Source organism: Gavialis gangeticus, unplaced genomic scaffold (assembly GCF_001723915.1).
Source record: "Gavialis gangeticus isolate Ggan-Ray unplaced genomic scaffold, GavGan_comp1, whole genome shotgun sequence".
Lineage (NCBI taxonomy): Eukaryota > Metazoa > Chordata > Crocodylia > Gavialidae > Gavialis > Gavialis gangeticus.
Window position 1 is genome coordinate 213,441,729 of NW_017729032.1, and position 14,819 is coordinate 213,456,547.

General features: G+C 44.2%; 1 protein-coding gene and 1 long non-coding RNA gene across 6 annotated transcripts in view; both read right to left on the minus strand.

Moving 5' to 3' along the window:
* TTC3 (tetratricopeptide repeat domain 3) overlaps positions 1 to 14,819 on the minus strand; it is a 100,119-nt gene that overhangs the window by 43,744 nt on the left and 41,556 nt on the right. For all 5 annotated transcript variants that reach the window (XM_019524050.1, XM_019524051.1, XM_019524052.1 and 2 more), the window contains 9 exons: positions 13,551 to 13,631; positions 12,658 to 12,770; positions 12,228 to 12,354; positions 9,805 to 9,927; positions 9,539 to 9,640; positions 8,910 to 9,002; positions 5,611 to 5,675; positions 3,551 to 3,684; positions 972 to 1,292 (listed from right to left, as the gene is read on the minus strand). In XM_019524050.1, coding sequence (XP_019379595.1) covers positions 972 to 1,292; positions 3,551 to 3,684; positions 5,611 to 5,675; positions 8,910 to 9,002; positions 9,539 to 9,640; positions 9,805 to 9,927; positions 12,228 to 12,354; positions 12,658 to 12,770; positions 13,551 to 13,631 — 1,159 coding nt within the window. The remainder of the gene's footprint in view (positions 1 to 971; positions 1,293 to 3,550; positions 3,685 to 5,610; positions 5,676 to 8,909; positions 9,003 to 9,538; positions 9,641 to 9,804; positions 9,928 to 12,227; positions 12,355 to 12,657; positions 12,771 to 13,550; positions 13,632 to 14,819) is intronic.
* On the minus strand, positions 5,683 to 8,903 carry LOC109302505. Its single transcript, XR_002098814.1, has 3 exons — positions 7,730 to 8,903; positions 7,583 to 7,588; positions 5,683 to 5,754 (listed from the first exon to the last, which is right to left on the minus strand). It is a non-coding gene; the product is annotated as an uncharacterized LOC109302505 (long non-coding RNA).

Genomic DNA, 14,819 nt, shown 5'->3' on the forward strand with positions numbered 1-14,819 from the left:
GGGGGGGGGGGGGGGGGGTTAAGAGGGGGGATCCCCCGTGCACTCTGCAGCAGACCCAGAAGTGCTTTTGGTCCACTTTTGAGTCTGCTGTTGAGTGCGCTGGGGGACCCCCTTGCGTTCCTGTGGGACGCTCCATCCACCCCACCATCTCAGCATTCATGAGCTGCCTGGTACCTTGAGGTGTGTAGAAAACACATTTAAAGCTGTGTCTGTCCGAAATGTCAAACCTCTCCAAATCAAAATCAGAGGCTTCCAATTCAATTCAGAGAGATTAAATGGGTCTCCTGGTTCGATTTGGAGATTAGCCTGCCAAATCTCATCCGAATCAAATCAGCAACCAAAGCTTCACACAGCTCTAATAAAGAGAGAGCATTTTCTCTTCTGCATTTCAAAGAGGTGAATTCTCTTTGCTTGAGCCTTTCCCCTAAAACTGACAAAGCCCTGGATCAGCTGTAAACTCAAAACATCAATATCTCCTATTTAAACAGCCTTCATTTAGGAAACTGGGTCCAGATCCTCAGTAGGACTTGGAAATTAACTGCCTGTAGACACAAATTGTTCTAAATTTTATGAAATGCAGCATTTTAAAAATACAATCCTTGCTTCACAAAGTACCTGCTAAAATAGCACCATGGCATTCAAATGCTCTCCTTTATCATATAGGTAGTGACCATTTATTTTACTGATTCTGCCAGCAGTGCAGAGCCATACTGGACTGCCCAGATGCAAATTTTGGTAGCAAAACATATGACTAGCAATTGAACAGGAATCAGAAAGAACAAAGCTTAACTTCAAGATGCAAAGTTAAGACTCAAAGCAGACTGTTAGACAAGACATCTCTTAATTTGTAGGCTGAAGTTAGCATGTTTTTTTTCACTGAATATAAGAAAAAACAAAGAGGAGAAGTGTAAATGATTTCATAACTGCATAAGCAAATTATGTTCTCGTAAAACTAATGACCTATAACCTACCAAAATTGTTGAGATGTTTTACCCACTCATGTAATTTGGGATCCAATTCTTCAAACTCACTCAGTACATGGATAAAAATTCTTGTCTTTACTCTATTTTTTTCCTGAATTAAGTAACTGATGAGCTGCTCCATCACTTGATTTGATAAACTACTGTTGATGGAATATGCTGTGTAATCTTCCTTACTTATTATCCACCATGAAAGTAATTCACTAAGAAGTTTGGAGGTGTCATATACACCTGTTTTTATTTGCTCAGCATTTTGTATAATATACTGCAGGACTCCATCACCAGCAAATAAGCACTCTCCCGGAATATGGCCTGTAATAAAACAAAGCAAGATTTCCATGTCAGTTTACAAAACCTGGAAAGCAGAATCAAACCAAATTACAGAAAAGCTTAATTTTTTTAAATCACAACTCTATGTCCTCTGAAAGCCAGTTACAGGACATTCTACTTCAGGGGCGGGCAATTATTTCAGGTGGAGGGCCACTTACTGAGTTTTGGCAAGTCATTAGGGGCCACATGACAGGCAGTCAGGGGCAGATGAATATTAATTTTCTAAATTTTTTAGGGGCCCTGTGGGCCAGATAAAATGGCCTGGTGGGCTGCATCTGACCTGCAGGCCTCATTTTGCCCACCCCGTTCTACTTCTATTTGTCATAAGTGAACTAACACTGCAATTTTGCAACTGGTAAATTAATTTGACATACTGAAAAAGTTTAATAAAAGAGCAAATGGTGATTCCCTCAATGAATACTGGAAAACCTTATTTACTGATAACTGTAGCCTCAAAATATGTGTCTGCACAGATGTAGGATGTGCATGCACCTTTTGGTTCTGAGCCCTGACTCTCCAAAGGAGCAGCAAACAGGGGCAAATGCACACATTTAAGCATTAGTTCCTAAGGTTCTAATGGAAATCTGATTCTGTCCCAACTCAAAGTCTTTGTAAAAAGAAATTAAAGAAGCAAAAAAAGATGGGTGGGGAAACATGAGAACTACAGACACAAGCAGTCTTTCAAGAATGGTCCTTACAGACTGCCACATCAGAGAAATTAACTGGCTATAACAACTTACAGAGGTGAGGAGTCTGAAGAGAATTAAGGGAACCCACAAAACCAGCTTCCCATATTTGGCATCAAAGCTAGTACTGGGCCAAGAGTATCATGCAGTTGCCTGAAATGAACAAGCACTAGGGCAAACTTAAGTATCTCAGTGCTAGAAGCTTCACTTGACTGTAGACAATAAACTTAGACATGTCAGAGTCCACCCTAAAACCCGTTATAGCAATGCACCTCAGAAGACACAACTCTGGCATCTGTGCTCCTCTGCCCCTCCCTCTGGGCTTATGACTGTATCTGTTCTTATTTTAATGGTATCTATGATCCTTTTTTCTCTTGAAGATGTGTGACCTAAACACCACAGTTGCCAACAGTCAGTAAATAACCAGGCTAAAAGCTCCTGTTTATAAAATCCATTAAAAAAAGGAACCAATTTTACTGGGAAAAAAAAACAAAACAAAAAAACAAAAATGATTAAGCAACTGGAGCCTGATTAAAGCTCCATGGTGGAAACAAAGTGGGATGCAGTGTTGAAGGACAGACAGAGTAGAGTAGCACCACCACCAAGGGCCTGAGCAGGAGCACAGAATCCTGAAGGGAGCGATTATCAGGGCTTCATGGCTTATGGCAGCGTTTCTCAACCCATGGGTAACAACCCAAAAGCGGGTTGCAAGAATATTTCAAAGGGTTGCAAGCTGTGACAGGGCATAGGGGCAGCAGGAAGGTGCCTGCTCCTTCCAGCGGGGGAAGGTAGCAGGGGAGAGCTACATGGCTGGGCTGGTGGCACCAGCCCTGATGCCTGTGTTCACAGGGACAGTGTAGCAGGGAGATGCTTCTCAGGCAGAAGAAGGGGCCCAAGACCATGCTGTCTGGTATAGCGTGGCAGCCACAGCCCAGGGCAGGGTGGGGTGCCACACGCCTCTCCTCTTCCCTCCAGCCTGTGCCAAGGCTGGATTTGCTGCTCCATGGCTGCCTATGAGCCAGAGCCACAGTGCTCTGGCCCAAGCAGGATGGGGGCAGCTGGGGGCCCCTCTGGCAAAGATCAGGCAGCAGGGGACTGCAGGTCAGGAGTGAGGGATACCAGCATGGCCCTGAGGGGCAGGGAACTGGGGTTTGGGCACTGGCAGGGACAAGGGGCTGTGGGTCAGGACAGGCCACAGACCTTTGCAAGTGGGTCCTGGTAGGAAAAAGGTTGAGAACCACTGGCTTACGGAACTCTGTAGCTCCTTCCCCAACCCCCAGTCATGTGCTGGTACTGCATCCCACCTGCATGCAACACTGCTGGGTGCCAGGTAGGCAAACAGTCCTTTTGGGGTCTGTGCTGGGACAGGGGAAATGGGAAATAGGGCAGGTGGGAGCAGCATGTCATGAGGTATGGTTGGGCAGGTGTCCAGGGCGACAGGAGAGTAGGGGATTCCTGGGGTAGCAAAAACATGGTGTAAAGAACTACTGCAGCAGTCAAGCAGGTACATTTAATACAGTACTTATACCATCACATGGTAACACTTTCACCTACCTTTATGGTCACGTTTAGATTCACTATTTTCTTTCTGATTTTCTTCTACTCTCTCTTTTACAGAATTCAGCATTTCTTCTTTTACATATTTTCTCCTTAATTTTTTATCTTGTTTTATTTTCAGTTTCCTACAACTGATAAAAACAAAACTCAGCTATCAATATGTTGGTTTTTCTTTATCAATTTATAAAGAGTATATTCACACATCTTTACAATAGGCAGAAACGCAGAGAGCTGACCTTAAAAACATACCCTGCCATGGTGAGCATGCACAAATTTACATCTACAGCAGGGGTGTCAAGATTCAGTTGGCAGGCCACATTCCCTGCCAAAACTCAGGGGGTTAATGTGGCAAACACTACATGTAAAGACACTCTCGTGGTCTCTTACAGCAGTTGCTACTGCTGCGCACTCAGCTCTGTTGTGAACTGTCACCAAATTTTCTGTCACCAAAAGCAACTGAGAACAGTAAAACAGGCCTACCCACTGTGTTGGCTGCCCCACAATCACCTGAACTGGAGGAAACTGGTAAGGAACAGAGCTGAGACGCAGAAGTCACCTGAGAACTGGTCAGCAGCCAAGTGTACCAGATGACATCACCACAGGCTACGTGTTTTGATAGCTCTGGCTAAATGTTAGGTTATTTTAAAATAATTTCTAAAACATGTCCCTCCGTGATAGCTCAGGTAAAACACAGGGAATTCATCTTTACACTTGTGTCTTATTTCTGGGATCCACAGTCTAAAAATTTAACAAACTCCTAAATGAGACAATTTTAGTGACTGCCATATACCGATATATATTTTTACTTTGGAAACTTTCAGAGAAATAAGATGCTGAGAAATCTCCACAAAATCTGTACTTTGTAACATGAGAAATATCAAGATTTGCATTTCCCAAGCTTTATTTCTAATCTGGCATACCAAACCCTCACAGCCTAATGTGCGAGTATTTACTACTTTACATGAACATCAAAATGTAAATGCCTTCAACAATCTTCCAGCAAGGTTAATACCATGTAAATCAAATATATGCAAATGTGTAAAATATACAATTCAGTTTTAAGTGACAGGCTTTTAGTATTCATAAAAGAGTTTAATAGATAAGGAAAAGGATGCAAGATAGTGGCAGCATTCAATACTTTCCCTTCAAGGTAACATCCCTTAGCTACCTGGAATATACAAAAGAAGAATGGCTACAAACTCCAGAAGGGTAACTCATACTCCTATAAGCAGGGGTATCATATATATGGCCTGGCCTGAGAAGCCCTATTACCTGGTTCCAGTGTTGCCTGTAGGTCATGGAGCTGACCCATATGCAACATACATCATGCAGGTCTGATCCAAGATGCACATTGCAAGTGCCTGCTCCAGCCAGTCCACGACATGTGCTGGACCCAGCATGTAGAACTGGTCTGTGGGTCCAATCCAACCCATAAGGACAGTTCCACACCACTCATTCAGCCCACGGTGCCACATTTCATTACTGCTCATAATCTTAGAAATATTGCTTAATTGTAACTAGGCTTCAGATGCAACAGAGATGACAGGGACAATTTACATGTGTTACAGGTGTAAATTCACTGAAGTCACTACAGTCACGGCAGATATGAAGCTGATCGTTTGATTTTCCATGCATAGAGAATTTAAGAGGACTGCTTCATACAGATTCAAGTTTTGTAAGTTTTTTTCAAAGTTACAAGCAATTTTTTTGTTTTAAATTAAGTTCTTCAGAAATTGATGGCTCAACCAAGGAAATGTTAATATGGCAATATTACCAACTTGATTTGAGCCCAGATTGAGGCATTTTATGTATGCATAGTCCCTCATTTTCAGATAATTCTTTCAGGACAAAACACCAAAATCATTTCCATGCTGTTTCTTGCTCTCAAAATTTGTCCACCTTTTTAGAAACAAGGCGACTAGAATCAAAACAACAGGTATGTTTGTTAGAGCCCTAAACAAAAAATTTCAACAATTTCTGAAATGTGTCTTCTTTCACTGGCACTGATCATCCTCAATTCAATGATTTAACTTGCTTATTAATACTAGACCTCTTACCTTGAACACTTCTGCTTAATGCTGGCTTTTGGTGGATCCTTAGTTTTTGTGATTTTTTCTTCAAACTACCAAAAAAAGCCAATAGATTAATTGATCCAAGCTCTACTGCAAACTTAGCTTTTTGAAAACAAAACACAAATCTGACTGTGACAGGGCGGGACCTGGGGGGCGCTGTGTCCTCCCCTCGTCCCTGCCCGACCATGCCAGATTAGGTTTCCTAATGCACCCTTGATCACTCGCCCGCCACATCTTTGATGTTTGGTTCGTTGAAGGCAGGCTGCCTCCCTCCCTCCCTGGCACGGTGCCTCTGATGCTCGCGCTTCTCACGCCCCACCTACTCGCGCTTCTCAATGCGCCCGCCCCCCCAGGGCCCCTCAATGCGCCCGCCCCCCCCGGGGCTTCTCCACATACAGACACTGCCCCCACTAGGGCCTATCCCTCCATGCTCACGCTCTTGCCCCTAACTGGGGCCTGTCTCGCGCTTCTCGCCCGCACTCGGGCCTTGCTCACGCTTCTCGCGCTCGGGGCTCAGGTGGCCTTGGCCCTACCTGGCCCCCAGACCCCTTCCTCGGGTCCTACGCCCACTGGGCTTCTCCCAATTGGGGCTCAGGCGGCCTCAGCCTTACCTGGCCCCCAGACCCCTTTCCTGGGTCTCACACCCCCTCCTGGGGCTCCTCAATAAAAACTCGCCCCCTCTGCCACACCCCCCCCTTAATTTCATGCCCACACTAGGGCCCTTACATGCTCTTCCCGCATTCTTATTTATCTCATCTCGCCGGCTCGGGTTCTTGGTCTCTGGTCATCTCTCCTCCCATTGGTGGAGGTTTTGAGGCGACTCCTGCTTGCCTCTTACCCAAGGGGCAACATATGGGATTTCTTGGGATGTGCCCTGCCACAGGCAGTCCCCCCACATTAGCCAACCTTGGTGTATCGCTGTCTCCGACCATCGAGATCCGGCCAATGCACCACTGTGACAGAACGGGGCCTGGGGGTCCGTGACCTCCCCTGGTGCCCCTACCTTCCGTGCCAGATTAGGTTTCCTGATGCACCCTCGATCACTCGCCTGCCACGTCTTTTTGATATTTGGTTCATTGAAGGGAGGCTGCCTTTCTCCCTCCCTGGAACGGTGCCTCTGATGCTCTCCACGTGCCCGCCCCCTGCCGGGGCCTCTCCACGTGCCCGCCCCCTGCCGGGGCCTCTCCACGTACAGACGCTGCCCCCTGCCGGGGCCTGTCCCTCTGTGCTCAGGCCCCAGTAGGGGCAAGAGCGTGAGCACGGAGGGACAGGCCCCAGTGGGGGCAGTGTCTGTATGTGGAGAGGCCCCAGTGGGGGGCGGGCGCGTGGAGAGCATCAGAGGCACCGTGCCAGGGAGGGAGAAAGGCAGCCTCCCTTCAATGAACCAAATATCAAAAAGACGTGGCAGGCGAGTGATCGAGGGTGCATCAGGAAACCTAATCTGGCACGGAAGGTAGGGGCACCAGGGGAGGTCACGGACCCCCAGGCCCCATTCTGTCACAGTGGTGCATTAAGGGGGGGTGTGTAGCAGAGGGGGCGAGTTTTTATTGAGGAGCCCCGGGACGGGGCGTGAGACCCAGGAAAGGGGTCTGGGGGCCAGGTAAGGCTGAGGCCGCCTGAGCCCCAATTGGGAGAAGCCCAGTGGGTGCAGGACCCGAGGAAGGGGTCTGGGGGCCAGGTAGGGCCGAGGCCACCTGAGCCCTGAGCACGAGAAGTGTGAGCAAGGCCCGAGTGCAAGCAGGGAGCGTGAAAAGTGTGAGGCATACGCCCCGGTTGGGGGCGAGAGGGCGGGGAGCACGAGACAGGCCCCAGTAGGGGCAAGAGCGTGTCTCGTGCTCCCCACCCCCAACTGGGGCCTATGCCTCGCGCTTCTCGCTCTCCCCGGCCGCACTCGGGCCTTGCTCGAGCTTCTCGCGCTCGGGGCTCGAGTGGCCTCGGCCCTACCTGGCCCCCAGACCCCTTCCTCGGGTCCTGCGCCCACTGGGCTTCTCCCAATTGGGGCTCAGGTGGCCTCAGCCTTACCTGGCCCCCAGACCCCTTTCCTGGGTCTCACGCCCCCTCCCAGGGCTCCTCAATAAAAACTCGCCCCCTCTGCTACACTGACCCTTAGTGTCTCAGAAACTGGTAATGTCTATTTGAGGCAGAAATCGACATGAATTAGTTTTCTAAGTCCCTCCAGTTCTAGAAGGTGCAGATGGTGGTTGTATAACAGAACGTCCCACCCACTGGAGACAGAATCTGGCATAGATGGTCACATGGGCTGATAGGCTGGAGATCTGTTTTGCTTTGGCAGGTTCATGTGGGGTGGGAAGGAGATAATAGGGACAAAAAGCACTATTCCTTACAGTTTGATCTGTACGCAACACACCCCCTACACAGCCACAAGAAAAAGACAAACAACTTTGTTCAACATAAAAAGGGGTTTTTTTGTTTGTTTTTTTTTATATACTTAATTTGGCAAGGAAGATCAGCTCCTACCTTATCCTTTTCCCCAGAACTTAAGAGATATAAGATTTCTTCGTTCTTACAATTTTGGGTATATAACAATAATCGTACTGTTCAGGAGATTTCAAGAATTAGTTTTTATGAGGGAATTCTTTGTCACCTGATTTATGTCAGATGGACTATTCAGGATGACAGTCTGGCTAATGGTGTGCATCTCCTGTTTAAAGGCAGCAATAACCAGAGAACCTTGAATGCAATGTTATTTGCCAATTTTGAAGAAACATTTCAAGTAAGTCAGGGCCAAACCAGAATAAGACAGTATTTGCATAAAAACACACACACAAGGGAACTGGGTTAAGCAATATTCCACAGGAAACCATGCCCCACGTAATGTACACCACTTCCTGAAAGCCCACAGGAAGACAACCAAGCAGAAATCCTACACTGGTAAGCTGTCACCAGTCCAAAAAAAAGCTGTGAGAAATCAATGCAAAGAATCTAAAACAGCATATATTTGTTAAAACTAATAGTCAGAACTTCTCACATATATCACTGTATAAAAAATAGCTGAGGCCCCATTAAGTTGCATTTGTATACCAGCTGCTTTCTTTTTACCCACTAGTAAACCTGTCACTAATACCACAACTGCTAACTCAACTAGGTTTTAAAAAAAAAAAAAAGAGATGTTAATTAAGGAAACTGAAGTATGTAAATACTGTTGAGACTGTCTAATACAATAGACAGCTTGCAATAACAATCTAAAAGTCTTCAATGGATCTTCCTTGCAAAATCAGAATTTTTAACAATTATTCTCAAATTTCACACTGATTTTTACTTACCTCACATTTCACAAGACCAGAAGAACTGAAGATAACAATTTTTGAAATGAGGCCACTACAATCAGGGGTGAAACATACTTCTTGAAGAAAATCCTGTGTGGGAAATAAAAGGTGAACAGAAAAGTATTCCACTTTGAATAAAAGTGTAAAGAGAGAACAGCATTCTGTGTAGAATTTGAGATGATTAAGAAAATTTAGACTGGAGAAAAAAAGGCTCAGACCTCTGCTCACATTAGCTTAAGGAAGCAAATCTCATATCAAACCTATGGGATTTTCTTCAGAATATTACCTTTCTACATATTATTAGAGAAGCCCCAACTTCCTCTTTGTAAGCAGTACAACCTCTGAAGGATGAAGCACTTCTACAAACATGAAGACTATTGATGCTGGCATAGCTTACTAGGAAAATAACCTCTACTCTGTATTTACATCCATGTAGCAAATGTACAATTAAACTGGACTGTTGGGGAGGGGGAAAATCAAACTGCCCAACTAAAGTACCAATTCAAGTGGTGAAATAGTATGGCTCCAAGACAGTACACTCACCTTAAGGATTTAAAGAAAAAGTAAATTCCTGGAAAATAAAAGGTTAACCAAATATTCCATTAGGAGGAAGAAAAGGGTTTCACCTTGTCATTTCTGTCATTGTATATTGTAGTTTTCAGCTTCTTCCAACAGCCGATGTGAAACTCCACTTTACATTGTTGACAGCACGTGAGACGTATAAAACCCTAAGAGAGAGAGAGAACGTAAACACATTAAAGGAATAGAAAAAGGAATAGTTTAACAAAAATTGTGCCTCATGGGATTTCAAAATTGTGCAAGGCAGATACTGCTAGCAAAAAGTTTAAATTCCCAAAGCTTTTTCTTTACATTTTTTTTTTTCTTACTTTACCTTAAAGTCCGGATCAGTAAAATAAATCTGGATTTTAGAATGACCACTGCACTCCTGATAACGACATACTGCATCAGGGGCTGGAGGGAACTTGCATTCCTCAATATAATCCTTCAGCATCAGCTACAAAACAATCAAGAAAACCTGCCGTAAACTTTGTGCATAAAAAAAATCTCCATATACCCCCCAAAAAGCAATGAGGACAAACCCTTTTACTTAAATTTTCAAAACACTATAGATAGGTGTCTGTAAAACAGATGCAAGGTGCTAGAAGAACAATTGTTTTCAGATACAATTTTTTAAAGTTTTCCCTACTGTGTCCCAGAACATTTTATAAGTACCTTTTTCACTTGTATAGCTATCACTTAGTACACATATCCTCTTCGCATACAGCTTCATCAAGTCAAGGTTATTTCATGTGTCTAATAATCCTACCTACTTTAGGACAGTTGATTGTTTTCCCTCCTCAGGCTACCCTGTGCCAAGAGGGGGAGTAGCATGCCTACAGAATCAAGGAGATCAAGGGAGTCTTTTAATTCACAATCTCTAAGTTGAAGTATGAGATTTTTTAAATGAACTGAGGAATTTAGCCATGATACCAATACAAATATTGGTATGAGTTTTATGACTCAATCTCCTAGTTTGTATCTTTTTTAAAAATTAGCCACCATGTCAATTTTTCATTTCACATTTGTGAGAAATTCCAATGTTTATCATCAGCTATGATTTCATGACAAATACCAAATAACAGAGCAATGTGTCAGAAATGAATTCATATACACCCTGGGTGTGTCTACAGGTGCATTATATTCGGGAATAATTTACTTGCGAGTAAGCGGTCCTAGGCAGGCATCCACACATGCAGGGAAGACGGAGCAATTTGCTGCAAATGGGAGCAAACTGCTCACGCTTTCTGGGGCCCTGTAATGGGTGCCTGCTGCAACCAGTGGGAGCTCTAGGCCCTCCCTGGGTGCTAGCCTAGGGTCTAGCAGGTAGCACTGGGCCAGGAGACAACCCGTCTCTTGGCTGGGGCTGAGACACTGCACCATGGGGGAGAGGAGGGGGGAGAGGGCTGCCTGCTGCCAAAACTATGTCCTTCTGCTTAGGCAGCAGGGAGCTCCTGGCCCTGGATCCCAGATTGGAGGTAGGGGACTTGGAATGACCTGCAGGGGAGGGGCAGGTCCCAGCTCCCTGCCCCGACTCACTAGTGGGGCAGCTAGCTTGGTAGCTAGCAGCAAACTAGCTGCCCCACCAGTGGGTCAGGGCAGGGGGCTGGGACCTGCCCCTCCCCTGCAGCTGTTTCCAAGCCCCATGCCTTGATCACTCGACAGGGGCACAGCACTGGGAACTGCCCCTGACCAAGACAGTTCCCAGGCTCTGCTGCATGATTGTGGGCAGGGGCTGGGAAACCTGTTCCCCACTCAGCCTGGTGATCAAGGAGCTGAGTGGGGAACAGGCTCTCCAGCCCCCACCAGCAGGGAGCTCCCAGTGCCAGCTCCCAGTCGCAGGGTCAGTGCTGGGAGTTCCTTACCTCCCACCCCAGACTCTGGCTTGTAGATAAGGATCTCCTAACACTGGCCCCACTATTGTGGAGGTGGGCGATAAGGATCTCCTGGCCCCTTAATTGCAATGATGAAGGGAGGGGGCTAGAAGATAAGGATCTCCCCGTCCCCACTTTCTGATAGCTATCTTGGAGAGCAGGGTGTGCAACTCCCTGATGTTGGGGCAAGGGCACATAGTCCCAGGCCTGGGCTCTGGTGACAGAGCCTGCCCCTACAGCAGGCAGCTCCTGCAGGCAGGGAGCAATCTCTTGCCCCCTGGTGGCTGGCTGAACAAAAGCAAATTTGCTCCTGGTCAGACATCTACACGAGTGCTACTGTGCAGTAAGTAATTGCAAATAAATTTGCTACTTGTATTTACAGGCAGCAAATTTACTCATGATTAGCAAGGTTTACTGCACAATAAGCATGGGTACATATAGACACACAAGCTTACTGCACAGTGAATTATGTTAGTACATAGTAAAGTATCTAGTGTAGATGCACCCTGCGTACCCCCCTTCTCCCCCATTAGAGCAGATTAACATTTAGAAACAAACACTCATACCACATAGAGCTGTCATAACTAGATTCCAGTTTATAAAAACTGGCATGCTTCAAAGGCAAAGGCAGTCACACAAGGAGCACTGACTAGCTTCTGTGGGAACAGATTACTGTTCTCCACAGATTGAGGTTTGAGTTGAAGATGATCTAAAATGGTGAGAAATACTACTAATGTTTCTGAAGAGCACTTCCTGTCTTTCTCTTGGCAATACCACAAAAAAGCTAAGTTTCATTCAAGCTAGAATACCTACATGAAATGTGCATCAAATCAGAACCACTCTCTTTCCCAAAGAACTGTCTGATTTCCAGAGTTTATATTACCTGTAACATTTCTGGCCGAGTCTCTTGAATAACCACAGAAGTTGTGGGCCAAGTTAATACTCCAGGTACAATCTTATGATTAACCATTGTCTGTGATTTCAGGAACTGATCCAGAGCATCTGAAAATCTAAGTTTCAAACAGATAACAGGATGTTTAGATTACATATCAAGAATCTCTATAACCATTTCATACAAATGTCTTACAGGGAATATAACACTTCATATGTGTGCAATTCATGTGGTCCTTAAGGAAACTGAGTTAACATACTACTTAAAAGTACCAAATTAAAATGGGCTGAAAGGAAAGGTTTAACAATTAAAAAGAAACAGAATATTTAGAACATATAAAATAAAATAATATATTTTAAGAGCACATCTGCTCTTATTTTTGCCCAATCCCAAAATCATTGAAGTTTTACATTGTACCAACCTGTTTTGTCTAAAATATACTTTTCCAATTCCATAATGTGCCAAGCAATTAAATCTCTCCTTCTGGTACTGTTCAATTACTTTGTTAAATTCATCTTCAGCCTTTGCTAATTCCTTCAAAATAAAATTAAAGAGAATCAATCACAGTCTATTTGAAAGAAGGAAAAAAACTTTTGGATAAAGTGTTATTAACTGCATCTTGTGTGTATTAATCAGCTCAAAGAACAATAAGGGTTTGATTGCATAGCTTGTTATGCAGATGTGAGAGAAAAAAAAAAAAAGAGACGGATGACTGACCACAGCTTGCATACCCCAAATTAAGCTTCTCCTTTAACTAGTCCATTCATTTTATTACTTTAGGGAGGCATGTGTACAAATGTTACCATTAGTCTTTAAACTTTCTAATGAATAAATCTAAACACTGTTTAAATCTCCAGTGAACATGCATTAAAAAGTATTGCTATTTTTAGACATATTCCAAAATACTGAATTTTATTTTTTAAATGAGGTAGACCTTTCGGGTGTTGTGCATTAAAGGACCAACATATTAAAAAGTCAACAAAAATAAAATGTATAACTATCTCCTCTATATATTAGAAAAAAGAAGGGAAGACAATAATTAATACAGGAAGAGATTTTTCCTTTATTAGCTTGGTCTTCAAATCCAATTTGAAAAAACTTAAAGTAATTTTCTTGATTGCCATATTAACTTCTCGAGCTCCAATAAAAAAAACAAACACTGCAGACAGTAGGCAATATGACTTCCTAACATCTAATAAAACCTCCTCTCCTGATATTTACTTAGTCTATTAAAGAGAGGCAAAAATGCACCACCTACTGTCTGGACTGGAATTAACACACCAATGAAAGAACTTTAGAAGTTTCAAGTCTTACCTCTGGCTGCCCTATTCCAAGAAGAGCAGTAGCATGCCCATAGATGATCACAACATAATCAATAACAGCAAGATTCAGCTTCTGCAACAGAATCAAGGGAATCAGATCAATAGAATATGTAAAGACTAAGTTACCAACCCTGAATTCTCTTCTGTGCCTTGATGTGCAAGTACTATTTATTACTACTACTAGTACTGATTGATAGGAAGAAAAAAAACAAAAAAAAACAAAACTGTCCGCACTGCTCATACCATCACTATCCTCCAGCAGCAAAAAAAAGAATCTTAAGATGGGTATAAAAAAGGAGCGTTAAGCTAGATAAAAAAAAGAAGGATTTCTGATCTTTTTTGGCTTACGGGGACCACATTCTAATCACCTGCGCATCTTGAGATATAGCATGGTAACTATCTGAAACCGATGCTCTTGGCAAAGTCACGACACAGCTTGGTAGGCTGCATTCACTGATAAAATGCATGACACTGGGTGTGTGTACACATGCAATTCATGGAAAGCAATAAACTCTGGAGCTTACTGCTCCCAGGCACGCTGTTTGAGTGTACAAATGGGGCCACAGCACACAGCCTGGTTGGAGCAGCCCCAGCTGGCAGGGGACCCCAGGGGCCAGCCTGATGGCCCAAGGCTGTTCCCCACCAGCTCAAGGTGCTGAGGAGGGGCTGGTTGGGGCATGACAGTGCTCCAGTGCAGGGCTAGCTGGCAGGCAGTCCCCAGACTGAAGTAGCCCTTATGCCCCAGCTAGCCAGGGCCGCATCTATACGTGCACTGCTGTGAAGTAAAAATCTCCGCAGCAGGATTGTACATATATTTACAAGTATTATCCTTTACAATCCTGGGGTGCTGTCCTTTGTAAGGGTGCTGCAGAATACTGCACAACGTTATTGTTAGGTGTGCAAACACCTACACAATTCACAAGCTAAACCAAGAGATCTTAAATATGAATCCACACTGTGAAAAGGGCCCTGACCTGTTTTTGTTGGGTTTTTTTCAGTCTTGTAATTGGACCAATACAGCATATGTTGCATCTCTTCCCTACATGCCACTCTATGTCTTTTTAGATTATAATTCCTTTAAACAGACTAGGTCTTCCTTTATATTTTATTTGTACAGTGCCTAGCACACAGTAGACCGAAGTGGAAACAAATAGTAATTATGATAATAAATGTTATTTTCAAAGGAAAGAAAGGTAGTGAAATATTCACAGGATAAAGCACACTGACCCTCAATAAACAGGTCAGAACTCTCCCCCTTAAT